Source organism: Ailuropoda melanoleuca, chromosome 14, assembly GCF_002007445.2.
Source record: "Ailuropoda melanoleuca isolate Jingjing chromosome 14, ASM200744v2, whole genome shotgun sequence".
NCBI classification, from domain to species: domain Eukaryota; kingdom Metazoa; phylum Chordata; class Mammalia; order Carnivora; family Ursidae; genus Ailuropoda; species Ailuropoda melanoleuca.
Window position 1 is genome coordinate 57,635,085 of NC_048231.1, and position 19,883 is coordinate 57,654,967.

A 19,883-nucleotide genomic window follows, 5' to 3' on the forward strand; every position below is an offset into this window, starting at 1 on the left:
TCACAACTGATGAGATTCATGGACTAGTAGTTTCTCCATGAGTCAAATAACCTACTCTTGCTTGGGAGGGTGGGAGGCAGGAGTGTTACCCTGGTAGAAGTCCCTCCATAGTAACATGAAGATGTTCTCCTACACACACACACACACACACACACACACACCAAGGAGGGAATATATGAAAGAAGGAAAATAAAAGACAAAAGATCAAAAATTAAAGATCCAAATTATTTATGTAGATGTAGATCACAACAGCAATCAGTTTCACTAGATTTCTTTCTTTCCTTCCTCCCTTCTTTCTCCCCTTCCTTCCTTCTCTCCTTCCTTCTTTATCTTTGTTCATTTAGCCATTTATTTAACAAACTTAAAGGACATGATTTATATTACAAAGCTAAATTTTAGAAGTAGAGTGTAAGTTCTCTTTTAAAAACTGTTCCCTTTAGGGCCCCTGGGTTGCTCAGGGATTGGGCGTCTGCCTTCAGCTCATGATCCTCGGGTCATGATCCTGGAGTCCTGCATCGGGATCCCTGCTTAGCAGTGAGTCTGCTTCTCTCTCTACCCTTCACCCCTACCCCCCTCAAATAAATAAATAAAATCTTCAAAAAAATTGCTCCCTTTGCAGGCAAAGGTTGGCTACCTCACTGTCAGAAAGGACCAGTGGTATAGTACAAAGATCACTGATTTAAGAGGTCATTTTTCATCAAAATCTCTGCTACTCTGTGCACTCCAGACCTCTGTGTCCTCATCTAAAAATGAGAAATAATCGGAAGAAATAATCTCAACTGTTACCCCCAGTTCTAAAGTTCTGTGATTATTATTCACTTATTCTCACCAAACTTTATCATAGTTTGAGTATAATAAATGAGTTGAATCAATCTGTAAAATAAAACATTACAGCTACCTTACCTGTCTTACAGAGTTGTGGAACATGTCACTTTAGTTAATACAAATGAAAACACTGTGTTGAGCCATAGAGCACATGTAACTGGAAGGTAGACTAACAACTTCTTTAAAAAAAATTCAGACTAAACTAAAATTATTTTAGGCTCATATAATATAGGCAGCAAAAGTAGGCACTGAACCCAGACTTCAAAATCTTTCATGAAAAAGATCAAGCTTGAATACAGTATGAAGAAATTATATCCCACTTAACCTCATTATAAAGTCAGAATTTATCTGTACAGATAAGTACCACATAAAATTCATTATTGATCAGGATGCATATAAACACCAAATACCTTCTAAAATTTCCATTACACCCAGTATAGTACTTCCCTTGTTTCTAGTGAGCTCAGCTCTTGGAATAGCATATTCAGCAAATGTGTATTGGGCACTGATTATGTCCCACACATGGAGGATGTGACAGGAAGAGAACAGAGGCTTTCTGCTGTCTGGGAGTTCATGTTGCATTCCGATGGGAAGGAAGAGGACAGACAATACACAAATAAGCACATAAGCAAGAGCACAGCAGAGAATGCCAGCTGTTACAAAGAAAACAAAATGGGGTAATGTGATTTTAAGCAGTTTGAAAGGGGAGGGGCTACTTAGGTAGCCGGTCAAGGAAACTTTTAAGCCAGCGCTTCTTAAACTCTACCATGCAAATGAACCACATGGGATCTTGTTAAAATGCAGATTCTGATTCAGTATGTCTAGGTGGGGCCTGGGATTCTTATTTCCAGTAAGATCCCATGTAATACCTGTGGGTCCTGGACCACACTTTGAGAAACAAGGATCTTAAGTATTTTCCCCCCATGGCATTCCCGTACTTAAATCCCTTCAGTTAATTCTCATTGACTGCAAGTAAAGTTCAGTCAGAGCACGTAACTCCTTGCTCAAAAGTCTCCAGTGGCTCCCCAATTTCCTCAGAGCAGAATCCAAAGGATTTACAATGGCTTACAAGCCTCCTCAAGACCTTCTCCCCTCTGACACTATCTGATCTCATCTACCATTACTCTCTTCTTTTCCGTATCAGCTCTAGCTTCCCTGGCCTTATTGATGTTCCCGGAGTATGCCAAGCATGATCTTGCTATCAGGTCTTTGCATGGCTAATCCCTGTGCCTTGCATGCTCTTTTTTTTTTTTTTTTGAGGAAAATCCATCTCATCTTCATGTTCCAGATGCCCAGGGGGAATGAAACTCTGCCTCCCCAGGTTGCTTGTCTTTGCTCCTTTTTTTAAAAGATATTATCCATTTATTTGAAAGAGAGAGGAGAGTACAAGCAGGGAGGAGAGGGCCGCTCTTTAACTGCACTCTTTAACTCAACTCTGTGCACAAATTACCTTCTCAAGGTGGCCTATCCAATGATGTGAGGCCTATTCCCCCTTTTTAAAATAGAGGGCAACCTACTTCCCTGCACCTCATTCCCGGCCTCACTTACACCCTCTTCTTATTCTTTTGCCATAAAACTTAGAACCTTCTAACAGATTACAAAATTTATGTGCATATTTTATGTATTGCTTATTTGTATTCTTCTGAGAGAGTTTGTTTTAGAGTCTAATGAATCTCAAGTGCTTAGCACATTGTGTGTGTGTGTGTGTGTGTGTGTGTGTGTGTGTGTAAAATGAACAGAACTGCATAGCATACTTACATGGCCTGACTCTGGTCTATCTCTCCAGACTATCTCTCACTGCTTCCTTCCCTATACTTAGTGGTCCAGCAGTCCTAAACTGCTAACAGTTGCATGAATACATCATGGTTTATTTTCTCTTTATGCTACACGTTGCCCATTCCAGGTCTTTCTCCCACTTGTTATTTATTCTTCAATGTTCAGATCAAGATGCATTTATTTATTTCCATTCTCAGGGCATTCCTGATATGCCCTGTTTTATTACACCGTTCTACTTGTATTTACCTCTATTACTGCATGTTCCCTCCTTTATTTCAAGAGTTTACATATCAAACCAGTCAAGGTCTGCACAGGAAACAGAAGGTCCACTCAGATGAAATCGCAAAAATAATTTTATGAAGGGGCCATTTGCAGAAGTGGGCAGAGGGAAGGAAATGGATCATTGGGTACAGAAGCTCAGTGAGTGCTAGGACCTTGGATGAGGGAATTGGAATATAGAGGAACAGCCAGAGCAGCCACACCAGAACAATGCCTCCCATTTGCTAATTCAGCCAGAAGCCACAAAGCTCCAGGGTGCCTCAAAGACGTAGTTCATAGAGATTGAATTCTGGGGGCATAGAGGAAGGCAGAGAAATGTAGAGATCGGATCTGGGGGAGAGGGTGGCAAACAAAGACCAACCAGCACATGTGTTCATCTCCCCATTAGGTGGATGATTTCTGAGGGCAGGACCATTTCTCATTTGTCGTATCCCCGGCACCTAGTACAGGGCTTGGTTCCGAGCGATCATTCAGTAAATCCCCGTGGACGTAAACTACGACATTGGGGCATATACTACATTTAACTGAATATTTGTAGGAAGGTAGGCAGGAAGGCAGGCAAGCCATTTACTTTCTATCTTTGACCCATTTTCATTCATTTCTGCACAGAATTTTTAAAAATATGTCTTGATATCGTATCTATCTTAGATGACAGTAGCACAACCAGGACGGAATCTACTGTAAGAGTTCATTTTGGTCACCCTGCTTTGCTGAGTTCAGTCTAATAGTCCCCAAAGCAACATAAACCTGGAAATAAAAGTACCCATGTGGGACTATCAGCCTAAGATCCAAAGCATGAGAATTACAAAGTATTTCAATTAGTGATGCTTGTCTACTAATTGTATGTCATCATCTCTGGGTCCTGGCACCAGGAGGCAATGAGTAAAAACTTGTTGACCATCTAGACTCAGGCAAACCAGGTAGAGTTTTGAGACAGGGAGTAATCCAGATACTCTGATGATACACAGGAGGCCATTGGGTAGGGTGACCAACTGTCCTGGTTTGCTTGAGACTGTCCTAGTTTTAGCACTGAAAGCCTTCAGCCTGAGGAACCCTCAGGCCTATGTCGACTGGAACAGTTGGTTACCCTACAATTCGGGTCAATTGAAAAATATAGATTCTGATTCCTCATGATCGAGTTTCCTTAAGAGGTATTATTCAAGGTGACTCAAGCTATTATAGCTCTTTGACAGTTATTTTGAGTTTTGTAAAACTTAGAACCTTCTCTAACTGGCGTGTGGTAACTTCACTGATGAACTAGTCAAGAAGTCCTAAGAAAAACCCTACACTGCCTGTATTCTTTTTTCCCCCTAAGGTTTTATTTATTTACTTGACAGAGAGAGACAGGCAGTGAGAGAGGGAACACAAGCAGGGGGAGTGGGAGAAGGAGACACAGGCTTCCCACGGAGCAGGGAGCCTGATGTGGGGCTTGATCCCACGACCCTGGGATCATGATCTGAGCTGAAGGCAGACACTTAACGACTGAGCCACCCAAGCGCCCCCTGCCTGTACTCTCCTAACCTCAAACCTTGCAAAACTGCTTGGTCTCATCAGTTCTTCAGGGGTAAAATGATGCGCTCTGGCATATTTGTACAAATAACAAGCATTTCTTTCCACCAGTTTCCTCAGGTTTCCGGGTGTACTTCTAAATACTTTGCTAGCCTCCTCCGTAAACCGCAAGCCCCATGTTCTAGAAGTCTACAGGAGGACTTGCACATACGGGCATTTCTGATCCTGTATCTGCTAAGTGAGGAAATGGTCAAGAACAATTTAACTTTTTGCAGCAAGTCTAACTTGCTCAAACTTCTGGCTGAACCATAGAAACTCAATATGCCATAAAACTGCCTGGTTCTTGAACCAGATAAACTTTTATTAGTGTGAAACATCATATAGGTACTGATTTATGTATCCTTTATGTAAGCACAGGAAATATTTAGCCAATATATAGTATTTATAATTTATGAGAGAGCTTAGAAAAAACACTGGCAAGCGAATTGCTTTGAATTTTGGTGGGAAAGGTGAATGCTTCTGAAGCAAATAAAAAAAAAAGATACAACTGCTGAGTACACTAACAGCCTGCAAATGATAATAGGCCAAACAACCGTTCGATAAGAGGAATAGATTAAACCAGTCACCAAAATTAAGATTTGCCTATGTGATGTGATATTAAGGGAAATAGTTTGATTAATACTTATGATTTAAATCATTATTAATTTTTATGATAATGGAAGTCACTGACATTTTTGGTGCTAAAAGTAAATAATTTAAATAATTGGAATGTCAACTTTTTTGAAAGTTTTAAGAAATTCACTTAAATTTCTTAAGTCACCATCACCTGAGAAAACAAATGAGAGCTGCCTTTACGGGTTACACGGTGCCAGGCCCCCTGTTAGACATTTTACAGAGAATCCCATTTAATCCTTTCAGCCGTATGATATGAGTATTACCCAACCCCATTTTATACACAAGGATCACAGAAGCTAAGTGATTTGCCCAATGTCACAAAAATCTCTTTGTTCTTTCCACTGCATCATGTAATTACCTTAGAAACAAAACCAAAATCACTTAAAGACATGGAAAAATACCTTTCTGGTAACGATACTATTTTGCTTCTCTCTGTGTAATTTCATTGTATTGTGCTAATTAAAAGTGAAGTTAAGTAAGAAACCTGATATAGCATTATAAGATCTATAATGATGCTTTTTGTGTATGGTGGGGGTATTTGTACCTTTAGTGCTTGTTGAATGGTACTTGGTAATTCTACTCATTTTGCTAATTTGCTCATATATTTCAATTTCTGAAATAGTTGCCAAAAGCTGTTAAAAGGGAACAATGGGCATATTTTTAAAGTTTAATAAATCAAAACAGCATGGCCACATGCTAAAGATTAATTTGGGATCATTTACATAAATGGCATTCTAGAAAAAAAAGGAGGGTTTTTTTTGTTGTTTTTTTTTTTTTAAGTGCAGAAAAAGGAATGCAACCTATTTCTTGCAAGGGCATATGAGTGGATCTCATATTCTCACACATGGCTTTGTTTTCAAATTCTTGAAAGTGCAGAAATTCTTTTAATTTAAAGGTGAGCCCATGGAAAATCTGGAACAGCTGTAGAAAACCATAGAGGAACGCAGTGCCACAGCCACTTTCTCAGCTCGCGACACCACCCCAGGGAGATCTGACCCTCAGCTCACCACTGTTCTAAATTATCAAAGAGAGGCACCTCTGTCCCCATCGCTACAAACAAGATGCTTCCATGGAATTCATTGTCTCATTAACTGATCCTGCCTAAAGGTTACTGAGTACAGAGAGAAACTTGACAACCCTTTGGACGCAAGAGGGACTCCATGCTGTCCAAGGGAGAAGGCTCAGGAAGAGTCTAAGTTCAGCTGACTAGATAGTAAGACTCGGAAAACAGCCATATCTCAAAATGCTATCTGAGGGACCTGGCAAAACATACCGCCATGACTTTCTTCAAGGTCACGCAAAGTTTAAGTGATTTTTACTATCCCACATTCCAATGTGTCCTTCTCCATCAATGCATTTCCCATGGTAGTTCATCATTCTCTATTTATGGCATTTTTATTAGGTAACAGCATCTCATCTCTCTGAGTAATTGTGCTGCTGTGCATTTCTGGTCACAGTCACAGTCTGGGACTGGGGGGTTTCATCCATGCTGAGGGGGGAGTTTGACAATCTTGTTCTCGAATGAGACAGGTAAAAAATGGTCTTATTAGGATTTCTGTTTTCCATATCCAAAGAAGAGTCCCTGGGGGGAAAAAAAGCAAAGAGATAACATAGCACTGGTAAGATCTGTCCATTGGAAGTAGGCTAAGCTAGAGTAATCAGCTTAATCTAGCCATAAATAGTATACGCATCTTTGTTTCCTTAACATCAGTTAACCGGGGCCCATCAGGAACATGGATTGACATCAGGAGGCTCCTCCGTGGCTTCCACCAATGCTGAATTCCGCAAAGCTGCGCTGAGAATGCCATGAACGTATCCCTGTCACAGTGCTTCATTTTTCTGCCTGGTTTCCGCCCCCCTTCCCCATCCCAATGGTTTTGTAGGGATGGGCTGTCTCCCTGCATTGACCCTCCTGGCTGTTTTGATAAAGACAAGAAATGGGGTGGTGGAGCTCAGGAGGTCACCTGAGCTTTCTTGGCAGCCTCTGAAATAGCCACCAGCATTTCCCCGTGCCTTGGCAAGGATAGGGAGTGGCTTTGTTCTGCCTTCCAAGAGGCTGGACATCCACTGAGTCTGTCCTGCCTAATCTGAGAGGGGCTTTCTCCGGCTCTCCAGAGAAGTGGGCAGCAGCAGCCAGAAGAGGAAATGTCGCTGTCCTAAAGGATATCATCCCTCACCTGTCACTCATGCGCTCCAGTGCTGCCCTCTGGAGGCATCTATGCCACTGGCTGGAAGTTCGCCCCATTAGTCCCGAGATCATCTCCACCTGGAGCTGGGAAACCCAACAGGCTCGTAAGTCTTCGGAGAAGCAGGTGCTGCCAGGTCTGAAAGGAGCGGTCCATTTGGCTCCAGGTAAATTGCTATCATGAAGCAATTGTGGAAAGAACTGTAGAAAGAACATCCAGGTTCCAAAAGAAGCTAGAAATACAGATTCTTGCCTGAAATTCCTGATTTTTCAAACTTGGCAACCTCAGTTAAAAAACAAAAAACAAAACAAAACAAACATTGTCACGGCAGGACCATGGGTAGCGTATACAATGTCTTGTGCAAATCAGGGATAAAAGCACCCCTCTGGGCAGCTAGAGCAGGAAAAACCCCCCAGTGCCGACGTGCCAAGTAAAAAGGTCCCCCGGAGCAGTTGCTCCCCGTGCTCCTGGCTTAACGAGGGAGTCCTGGCTGGGTTTCAGCCCGCGCTCGCCTGCTGGCTGGGCGCTCCACGGACCTACACCCCGCACAGCTGCAGGCAGCTCTCATGCGGCCGCCAAGTGGGTCTGTACAAGCCAGATTCTGCCCCTGGGCCTCAGGTTCACAAACTCTGGATGATGGAAGAGGTAGCTAGAGAGCAGGGAAGCCAACAGAAATTGCAAGTCTACCCTTGCTAAGGGGCCGTAAAACTTAAAAATATTTCCCCTTCACTGGGTCCCCAAGCCTCCTCTCAGTCGTCCTGGATGGTGAGCGTTGGATCAGTAGACACCGTTAATTTAGATGGCATTTTTTCCTAAGGTCAATGCACTCTGTATGTGCGAAGGACGTACTTTGTCTACTTTCTCTTTTTTGGTACACTTCATCTATTATTATTTTTAATGTCTTCCCTTTATTGGTCTACTATGTGTCAGAGCACTTTATATAAATTATTTCTGACAGTATCCTGACAAGGCAATATAATCCCCCTATTTTACAGAGGAAGATACTAAGGGTCAGAGAAGTAATTTTTCCTGAATCAGCTAGGAAATGGCCACGTGCAGGGCTTCAATCCTAGGTCTGTCTCATTAGGAAGCTGTTGCTGCCCTAAGATCTTTGATGACTCTGTTGTTTCTACTTGGGATGGTAGAGGCTCTGTCTTTTCTCCCAAAAGTCACCCAAGGATGGTCTATGTTATTCAAACACTTAGTGCATAGAGATCTTCTATTTGGTACCTTCTCCCTCCTTCTTTCTATTTCTTAATAAATGCAAGAACAACTCTTTTATAAAGCAAAGAATGTATTTGTGTAATGTATAACTTTGAAAATTACAATATCACCAGATGTACATGTCCCAATGTGTGTTATTCCTTCAAAATACTGGGTTGCCTTGGTGATTAGAGACTTATTCCAACGACGCGTTCATCAGTCATCACCTTTCCAATGCTTCTCTTTTGGAAGTACCGTCAAAGCCAGTTTACACAACATTCATAGAAATTATGCTTATCATTTCAGTGGCATCTACTGCTTTAATCCTTAAATGATAATATTCAGCCTTTCCAGCCACTGTTATCAGACTTGAGTACAAATAACTTGAAGCTCTTTCCAAAAATTAAGCCCCATCTCAATGGAAGTAGATTTGCTTCTTGAGAATGTTCACAAGAATATGCTGGATATGGGGCACCTGCGTGGCTCAGTCAGTTAATCATCTGCCTTTGGCTCAGGTCATGATCCGGGGGTCTTGGAATTGAGCCCTGAGTCAGGGTCCCTGCTCAGCAGGAGTCTGCCTCTCCCTCTCCTCCCCACTCGTGCTCTCTCTTGCTATCTCTGTCTCTCTCTCAAATAAATAAATAAATAAATAAATAAATAAATAAATAAAATCTTTAAAAAAAAGGAATTTGCTGGATGTTTTAAGATTGTCTCTTAAGCAGGGGTTCCAAAACTATTCTGAGCCCAGCAGCACCACTGATTAGGTGTATAACCTTTAAAAGAGACAGCATGCATTGCACTGGAACGGTCCTGACAAGCTGGTTAAACTAAAGAGTTAGGATGGTAGACTCTGTAAGTTTTGAGTTTGGATTCAGGAACCAGATGGATTGGGTTCAAATCTTCCCTTTGCCTCTTACTAGATATGTAAACTTGCACAAATTACTTAATCTCTTCATGTCTCACTTTCTTCTTTTGTAAAATGAAGATGATAATGGAATATAGGGGCTCCTAGAACAGTGGGTGATATGGAGTAAGTGCTATTTAAGTGCTGGCTACTCTTGAAATCACACATATCACTTTACAGCATCACTCTGAATTATCAACATGTTAGGCAAAATCAATAGTAAGGCAGACATGTTTTCTGTAAGTGGTCATCATCAACTGTGGTAATGAAGTGTTCTTATATAGGAAACGTAATTTTGTTTCGTTGTTAAAATCAAAATGAAATTTGCGAGTCAAAAGATTCTCTACATTATATTCAAGGAATCATGTGATGCCTAATACGGCATTACAGCCTCAATAGCTTGAAACACCTGTGGCCTCTCGGTAACACGTTCATCCCACCCATGCCTCCGCACATTTATAGGAACATATTTCTTAGGTAGTGCAGCCCATCTTTGGGAAGGATTGGTTGTTAAGAAATCTCCCTGACACTAAGTTGAAATCTCTTTCCCTTATCATTTCTTCTCCCTGAAACCCTTGAAGCCTTATGGAACAAGTCTTATTACTTTGGAGGTCATATGCCTTGAGAGTATTTTCTTTTCGGAAGAAACAGCCTTAGTTCTTTTAGACCATTTCTCTTAAGATGTGGTTTTGTGGGGCGCCTGGGTGGCACAGCGGTTAGGCGTCTGCCTTCGGCTCAGGGCGTGATCCCGACGTTATGGGGTCGAGCCCCACGTCAGGCTCCTCTGCTATGAGCCTGCTTCTTCCTCTCCCTCTCCCCCTGCTTGTGTTCCCTCTCTCGCTGGCTGTCTCTATCTCTGTTGAATAAATAAATAAAATCTTTAAAAAAAAAAAAAAGATGTGGTTTTGTATCTCCTCACCTTACTTATCTCACTGTTCTCAACAGGCCTTGATTTCTCCAATTCCTTTTAAAATGTAATACCCAGAAGTGAGCATAGTCCTTTAGGTCATAAAAATGGGTCTCCTTCCTTGTTTGGTGAATCGCACTTTTATGAATGTAGTCTGGGAGTGCATTCATTTTTGTTTTCATTTAGTTCTTATTTTGACAGCATATTGCACACTTACTAAAGTGCCAAAGGAAAAGAACTGTTAGCTCAGATTCCTATACCCAGTGAAGATATTCTTTGGGATTGAAGGGAGAAATGAACTCATTCCTAGATGCAAAAAAAGTAAGAGAATTGTGCAGCAGATATACACAAAAGAATGGCTAGGGTGGTTCTCAGACAAAGAAGGAACCATAGACTATCCAAAAGAAAGAATATAGTAAGCAAAAATATGGTAAATACAATAAGCTTTTTTTCTCTTCTTGAGTTTTCTGTTATTTAACAGATAAAGCAAAGCTTATAATACTGATCTGATTCTAAATGTATGTAGAAAAATATTTAAGACAATTATTTTAGGTGTTCCTGCATGGCTTAGTCGGTGAAGTGTCTGACTCTTGATTTTGGCTCAGGTTATGATTGCAGGGTCGTGAGATTAGAGTCCCACATCGAGCTCTGTGCTGGGCGGGGAGCCTGCTTAAGATTCTTTCTCTCCCTCTCCCCCCAACTCTGTTTGCACCCTCTCTCTCAAAGAAGAAGGAGAAGGAGAAGAAGATAATTAATTTATACATGGGATAAAGTAAAGAGATGTGAAGAGAGGAAAGATTTCCATACTTCACTTGAACTGGTAAAATGATGACACCAGTGTACTGTGATCAGCTATATATGTATGATGTCACACCTACAGCAACCACTACAAAAGCCCAGCAAAGAAAGATATTTTAAAACACTACAGATAAATCAAAATGGAATGATGAAAAATGTTTATGTAGCCAATATGAAGGCAGGAAAAAGAAAACAGAGAAACACAAAAGCAAAGAGAACACGAAAAATAAAATAGTAGATTAAGCCCTCATCTATCAATATTTACATTAAAAACAAATTACCAAAATATACCAATTAAAAGCCAGATATTGGCAGAATGAATTATAAACATGACCAAATATATGCTATCCACAAGAAATTCAATCCAAATGCAATGATACAGGCAAGTTAAAAAGTAAAAGGATAGAAAGGGATGCGTCATGCAAACATTAATGAAAGGAAGCCATATTTATATCAGATAACTTAGACTTCAGAGCAAAAAAAATTACCAGGGACTGAAAGAAACATTATATAATAATAAAAGGGCCATTCCATCAAGAAGTCATAGCAATCCCACGTCTGCTTACCCAAACAACAGAGCTGCAAAATATGTGAAGCAAAAACTAATAGAACTGAAAGGAGAAACAGACAAATACACAATTAAAATTGGAGACATCAATATCCCTCTCTCAACAATTGATAGAATAACTAGACAGAAAATCATCAGTGTTGTAGAAAAACTCATCATCACCAACAACCAAGAGGATCTAATCATCATTTAAAATAATAAGCATGCTGAGGACGCTAATGGAAAAAATGGACACTATAAAGGAATGATGTGTATGTAGGCAGAGAAATGGAAACTCTAGGGAAGAATTGAAAAGAAATTAGAAATCAAAAACACTGGAACAGAATTGAAAAATGCCTTTCCTGGGTGCATTAACAGACTGGATGTAGCCAAGGAAAGAATGTGTAAGATTGAAGATATGTCAATAGAAACTTCCAAAACTGAAAAACAAAGAGAAAAAAGAATTAAAAAGATAGAACAGAATTTGTAAGAACTGTGGGACAATTACAAAAGGTATAACATACATATAAGGGGAATGCCAGGAGAAAAGAGAGAAAGGAGGGGCACCTGGGTGTCTCAGTTGGTTAAGTGTCTGCCTTTGGCTCCGGTCATGATTCCAGGGTCCTGGGATCGAGTTCCACATTGAGTCCTGCATTGAGCCCTGCATTGCATCAGGCTCCCAGCTCAGTGGGGAGTCTGCTTATCCCTCTCTCTCCCTCTGCCCTTCCCCCAGCTCATGCTCCCTCCCGTGCTCTCTCTCTCTCAAAAAAATAAATAAAATCCTTTAAAAAAGAAAGAGAGAAAGGAAAATAAGATATATTGAAAGTAATAATGGCTGAGAATTTTCCAAAATTAATGACAGATACAAATCACAGATTCAGGAAGCCCAGACAACATAAAAAATCTGCATGTAATCATCGCATTAAAACTGCAGAAAATCAAAGACAAAGAAAAATTCCTGAAAGAAGCCAGAAGGGTGGTAAACATCTTACATGTAGAGAAATAAGGATAAGATTTACACTGACTTCTCTTCAGAAAGCATGCGAGCAAGTGGAGTGAAATATTTAAAGCGTTAAAAAAAACACTAACCGAGATTTCTGGATTCAGTGAAACCATCCTTCAAAAGTAGAGAAGAAATAAAGACTCTCTGACAAGCAAAAAATGAAGGAATTAGCAGACCTGTCACCAATATACCTGTCTTGTAAGAAAGAAGTTCTTCAAGAGAAAAGGAAAATGATTTAGGTAAAAAACTCAGATCTACATAAAGAAAAGAAGAGAGTTAGAGAAAGAATAAATAATGGTAAATAAAATATTTTATTTTTCTTATGTTAATTGATCTGATAATAGCTTTTTTCAAAATAACAATAGCAACAATGTATTGAGTGATTGTAGTGTATTGATAAGTGCAATGCTAAGGATAACAGGGAAGAGAAGGATGAGTTGTGAATAAAGTATTTGCACTATCTGTGAAGCAGTACAGCATTATTTGAAAATGGTCTTGAATTTTTCATAAGGACATATTGTAAAGTCTAGGGTAATCACTAAATTTTTTTAAAAAATGAGTATAATTGATACACTAACAGAGAAGATAGAATGGAATCATGAAATTCTCAAAACCAGAGAAGGCAGAAAAAGCCAAGAAGACAGCCAAGAAGACAGGATGATTTGGTCAGTTGACATCAGTCTGCCTCTGTCTGGGCTGCCCAAGTGTTGGCACAATTGGCACATGAATGGAGTAGTCATTGTGGCAGAGATAGAAACTATGCACAAGCCCAACAGCATAGCTGCTAACAAATGCAGACCAGCACTGCTCTCAAGGAGATCAATTGGCCTCTTAATGTCAAGTAGTCTAATCGGATCCTTTCTACTCTGGAAAGACCAGTGACTCATCTTGATTGGACTGGACATATATTTTGGTCATGAGCTTGCCTTTGCTTACAGAATTCAGCCAACACCATACCTGGGTATTTATTCTACTGACATGGGATCCCACATAATATTACACTGGACCAAGGGACCCACTCCACAGGAAAGGAGGTGTAGCGACCAGTGATGATGACCAGCAGTGCAGGAGTAGGCATATAGCCACAGAATCTAGTGGTCCAGAATCTAGTGGTTGAAAGCTTCTGCAAGCTTTACTGCTGATAAAAAGAAAGCCTGTAGATGCCTTTGAGGGGTCAGCTTGACATCATAACCAGTGAAGATGGGGTACCATCCTCCAGGATGCAGCTTATGCTATAAATAACCCATTATATGCTGTGATATCCCTTAAGCAGAACCCATGGGTCCAATAAACTAAGGGTAGAAGTAGTTCTCACCTTAATTCCTATTCATTTGCTCTTTAATTTGTGCTTCTCATCCCGACAACCTAATGTGTATTTAGAGATCTTGGCTTCAAGAAGGGGACTGCTCCCACTAGTGGGCCCAGCAACAAAACTATTAAATTTCTGTGTGCCACCCATTCACTGTGGGTTCCTCATGCGAAGAGAGCGATGGTCAAGTAAAGGAAACGTCATCCATAAGTAAGGTACTCTGGTCATCAGGAGGAGGTGAAGCTGCAGGAAGAATATGGAAAGAGGATGTTTGGCACCCAGGTAACACACTTGGTGTCCTTTCACTCATTTTTTGAGGGTAAGGGGATAAGTTCAGCAGTCACAGCCTGACAAGGGCCTGGTGACTGGGGGCCCAGACTTCTCAAAAACGAGGATCTGGGTCATTCCACCCAGTAAGTTACCTACATCAACAGAGGTGTTGAGGGTGAACAGAATCTCGACTGGAAAGTGGGGGGAGCTCAGTACTGTTTGTAGCCTCGAGATCAGCTTCTGCAGCAGGGGCTGTAGTCTGTCCCTCTAATCTTCCTTTTGTGAGATTCTCTCAGGAAGAGAGCCATCTGACTCTTGAATTTGCTTCTCCCAGACCTTACACAAAGCTAGTACATCTAAGTGGTGTAAAGGGTAGACTGCAGTGGAAGCTGTGGGGCACTGCCTACATCTCCCCTCTGGCCTTGCACTTCATAACTGAAGTCCTCATCCCTCCAGGTGCTGAGAGTGTCGACAGCTAATAGTTTGCAACGACAACTGAGTTCTTCCTCCCAGTGGTTACACTTGGCTGAGGAGGACTACCTTGTTCAAGGTCATACCACTTTCCTGGGAAAAGTGACTGTCGATCAGTAGAAAGTTTTAAAGGCCCAACTTCCTTGTCCCAATTTGAGACAGCTGTGCAGGGTCATCCTCACTCCAGAACTCTTTGTGGGAACAGCTAAGTCCTTTGTTGTGACTGCATCACAGCCCAACTTCTCCCTCTGCCCCGTCCTGGTTTCTTCCTTCCTCTACACATGTGATCTGGAGAACACACTTGAATGAACTTCCTGCACATAAACCACAGACTCAGAGTCTACTTCCCATGAAAAGCAACCTGCAATAATCTAAAGAGTTGAAATTATTCCTTCTGATATCTTCTTAAACATAACTAAGATGTCTTTAAGGGAAAAAACAAAAACAAAACTTTTTACTGTTCTCTGCTTATTTGGGGTGTTCACTTTCTTGATATGTTTTTTAAAGAATTATTTATTTATTTTAGAGGGTGGGGAGGGGCAGAGGCAGAGGGAGAGAGAATCCTCAAGCAGACTCCCCGCTGAGCAGGGAGCCCGATGCGGTACTTGATCCCAGGACCCAGAGATCATGACCTGAGCTGAAATCAAGACTCAGATGCTTAACCAACTGAGCCACCCAGGCACCCCACTTTCTTGATATTATTACAGCCTTAATACAGTCATATTTTCATCCTTGGCTCTAAGTTCTGCTTTTCATGTTACATCTGTCATTAGAAAGCAAGGGCTTATCAGTGAGGTCTCTACACAGTTCACATGGGTTTCTTTGGTCTGCTTCCTGCTTTGTTATTGGGGCCATTTGTAATAGCCCAGTGGAAATTGCTTTTTTAGTTCTTCCCAACCTTTACAGCTGTGTTTCCTCATCTGTAAAAAGGTATCTGTAAGTTTTCTTTTAATTTCTTGTGTTTTACTTTTGTAAAGACCAGGCCATGTGTAAAGACTAAGACCCAGCCAGACATATATGATTAACTTCTCTGAAATTTCAAATTCAAATGTCAATTTGGGCCTGCTCTTATCATCCCCCTTTCCCCTCTTTCCCCTCCATCCTCTCAAGTATGAGCCAATTGAGAAGCAAGACTAATAGTTCATTGTGAAATTCTTCCTTAGCAGTAAATGGGATTCAGAAATATTCTGGAGCTCCCTTTCCTTGTGTGGGATGGATTGTGCCCTCAGGGCAACCCTTTCCGTACTGGGCTACAGTCTCCACAGTTGACCCCAGGGCATTTGGGCAGCCTGACTGCTGGGCTTCAACCCAGGTTCCTGGTTTTCACTTCTATCCTCTGCTGGGACAGGGGAGCCAAGATTGAACCTAGTCCAGTTGGCTGAGGCTCCGACCCTTTTTCTTAGTTTCTGCCAACTTTCTTTGTTTCTGGTATTTCTACCTTGATCCATACGTAGATCCTTGGGCCAAGATTCTGGTCAACGGGATGCCAGGAAGTCTTGCTTCCCAGAATGCCATACTCATCCCCTTGCCCTCAGATCAGGCCCTTCAGACTGACGCTGGCCCAAGTTGCACCTGCATCCCCTACAACTGCACCTGAATCCAGATCAGACCTTGAACCTGAACTGTTAGCATTTGCAGCCTGGGTGAGTTCCCCTGCCCCGTGCCAACCACCTCAGCAAAATCCTTTCTCACAGCAAATGCCCACATACCCATCACTTCAGCTAGTACTACTGCTTTGACAAATTAGTCCCTGCTAATGAGAATTAAGCCCAGAGTAGTGGTTTCCCTGATTAGATCCACCACCCTCTGAAGGGTAAAATTGCTGGCAAAGCAAGTGAAAGATTTTTCCAGAATTTCAGCATTTATCTTAGTGGGACTTTGTATGAAGATTTAATTTAGGTTTAGTTGTGACCAAAATATCTTGCCTGTTTAATAGTTTTGTTGCCTATTATCAAAACATTCGTCTAGGCCCCTATCTTGACAGATAGATTATATTATCTTCCCACAATTATTTAAATTTTCTCTAATTTCAGATTTATAGATATTCCAAAGGGTAGCTTTCTTATTTCAAAATAAGAAAGGCTTAATTTTGAACAGAGAACCAGTAGTATTAACACATACACAAACCACAGTGAAATAGTGTCCTGGGATTATAAAATAGAGAACCATTTACATGCCAAACGCTCTGGCATCAACTATATACCAGAGGGGGGAAATCAAGTATCAAGTACTAAGATGTTCTAAGAATTAGCAGGTAGATACTGGCTTGTAATAAAGCAGTAATAAAATGAAGGTTATAATACAGTGTAACTAAAATGCTAGCTGATCTTTCCAAGGACAGATAAGTAGGTTAAAATAAATTGCATTTTTTACAATTTCCTAAATGAAGATCTTACATTTGTAAGATATTTACTCAAAATCATTAGTTAGCTTAATCTCTTATGCAAATTATGCTTTACTTGGGCCAATGTTAAATTTTATTTTGTAGCCTAGGTATACATCTGGCCCTGGATAATATACAGTAGATAATTTATACACAAAAGAAGAATCATTTGTATGTGATGGAGTCAAGAGAATAGACAAAACTGCATAATTTATCACCACCCAACTGCAAACTTATACTTTAGAACAGCACCTTTCTTGAGCCTAGTAAGTAGTTGCATTGCTCTCCTTCAAACCAGTATTCAGTTAAATTAAAAGTAATGGCTAGGATGACCCACTGGCCAATTCCACCTCATCGTGCTAAAAGAACGACTTGAGTTTAAGGAATAATATGTGAAGCAAGATAACATAAGACCATTAAAGAAGTGATGAGGGAATCGCATGGCTCTTTGTCCCAAGAAGCCAGCCTACCTTCCTTCAGTTCGATGGTTGTCCACCAAAGCAGGACAGAAGGTGAGCGAGGGGACTGAAGCATCAGGGCTCTTTATTTAACCTAAAGTACTCCAGTCTGCTTTTGAGAATTAAAAACCAAAACTCACATTAAAAGCATCTTTAAAATTCTGTAATTGTGCCAGAGATTTGGAAATAGAAGTATCTAAACAAATTGGGGGTAATAGGATAGTGCTGTTCTCTAACTCAAGGTTTCACAAAACGGAAGCAGGAAATCCAGCAAGCCACTTGACTTCTCTACACATGCTTGCAGAAGAAAGCGTCTTTAATACAAGTTGGTCTTTTTCATGATCCGAAGAAATTCTTCCTCATTCACTTCGCCATCTCCATCCCGATCAGCTTCGTCTATCATTTCCTGCAGCTCCTCGTCGGTGAGGTTTTCCCCTAACTCATTGGCCACGCGCTTTAGGTTTTTGAAGGAGATCTTCCCAGTTTCATCGTCATCAAAGAGCCTGAAAGCCTTCAGGATTTCTTCTTTGGTATCTTTCTCTGCCATCTTCTGAGTCATTACGGCCAAAAAGTCATTGAAGCTGATTTTCCCTGTACCTTCCTTGTCCACTTCGGCGATCATCTTCTTCATCTCTTCCTTCCTGGGTTCAAAGCCCAGCGCTCTCATGGCCACCTTCAGCTCCTTAACATCAATGGTCCCACTTCCATCGGCATCAAAGAGGTCAAATGCTTCGCGAACTGCTTGCTTCTGATCTTCAGTGAGCTCAGGCTTAGGGCCCACCTTTCTTTTCTGGCTGGTAGAGGCCACATTTGACTTCTTAAAGCTGGAAGCCATCTTCCTTTGGCGGTGGTTACCTTTAACGGTGCCACCGCAGTCACTGCGCTTGCGCAGGGGTGACCCCACCTGGAGCGCAGGCGCGGGGCCTCTCCCCATTCATTCCAAAGCTTTCCCATGTGCTCTCCCGCGAGACCTGGCTCACTAAGCCCGCCATGTCTGCGGCATCTTATTGACGTTATATTCCACAGTTCCTTTGATTATCACCCAGTTTCCACGAGCTGAAATGTGGGCTGGCAAGAAGTGACTGTAGCCACAGTTGTCTCCCATAATGCGTTGCCGCTTGCTCTTCTGTCCAGACCATTTGCCAGCATCCAGAGGACCAGGTTTATAGGGTTATTTGGAAGTTCTTCTCTCCTTCTCCTTACAAATTCAAACAAACAAACAAGCAAAAACAAACCCCCCCCCCAAAAAAAAACCCAAACCCTCTTGGAGTTAAATAAAACAAAACAAAAAGCCCCCTTTTAGTCTGAGGTTACCTAAGGCTAAATTAAGGATAATCAAGATGGAGCTTGATCCCTGGGCATTAAATGTGGGGAAGAAGGAGAGAGAATATTAAGTCACAACATGTGTTCAACTTGACATAAGTAGAAAACAGATAAAATGGAAAAAGTTATGTATAAAATTTGTAGAAGTTTGTTTCCTGACATTACACTCAACAATAATAAAACCTCACTGGTTTATTCAGCATATGCTGAAATATGAAATGTAATATCCAAATGTATGATTTACTTTCAGTGTTTCAATCTTACATACTCAGTGTAATTACACTCAAATAACAGTCTTAACTTCATTCACTAGGCTTTTCATTTGGAGGGGGGTTGAAATACTACTTTCTGGTATTTTTTTAAAGACTCTAGCAGCATATTACTGTCACTGTTTATCATCTAGTTGGGGATGTGCTGAAACCCCCATTCTGATTGCCCTGCTTTGGCAGTGGAAATGGGAGCGTATGATGCAGTACATGTTGGGACTAAAAATTGCCTCCCGAGAATAAAGGGGCAAGAGAAAAATGAGAGCATTTTAAGTGAAAAGAAAGGAAAGAGTCATCAAGTAAGCCCATAAAGGAATTGCCTTTGGAATTGCTGTATGTGTCTTTAAATTTTTTTTTTAACCTGATATTTTTAGCATTCTTTCCCCCCCAAATCTCAACTTATTACTACTTGATCAGTAACAAAGAAGGTACTTTCAAGAGTTTTTATTGAAGAGGCTTTGTATCTTTAGTGTCTAGAATAGTGCTTGACACATAGTAGGTAGATTAATAAATGTTGAATAAGTGAATGAGAGTTATTGTTGGTTTTAAAATACTTCTGAATTGTCCAAAGAAAACCAACAACCCCCCCTTCAAGATCCAAGATTAAATTATGCTGGGAGTGTTTTACAAATTCAGTGTTTTTGTTTTTTTAATTAGTGATCAGATATTGTTTACATGATCTGTTTCATAGCTAGATCTTACTACCTGCCCCAAATGACATGTGACCTAATGGACAGAGGGCCCGAATATACGGTTTCTAAAAGTCAAGGAAACTTACCTCTGGTGCCTCC

The 19,883-nt window shown here is 40.9% G+C and overlaps 1 protein-coding gene across 1 annotated transcript; it reads right to left on the minus strand.

The window, feature by feature from the left end:
• Positions 1-17,680: 17,680 nt before the first annotated feature.
• CETN1 (centrin 1) lies at positions 17,681-18,385 on the minus strand. The gene has a single exon (XM_002922620.3). The coding sequence runs from the start codon at positions 18,336-18,338 to the stop codon at positions 17,820-17,822; it is 519 nt and encodes a 172-aa protein (XP_002922666.1). The 5' UTR covers positions 18,339-18,385; the 3' UTR covers positions 17,681-17,819.
• Between the last annotated feature and the right edge of the window lie 1,498 nt (positions 18,386-19,883).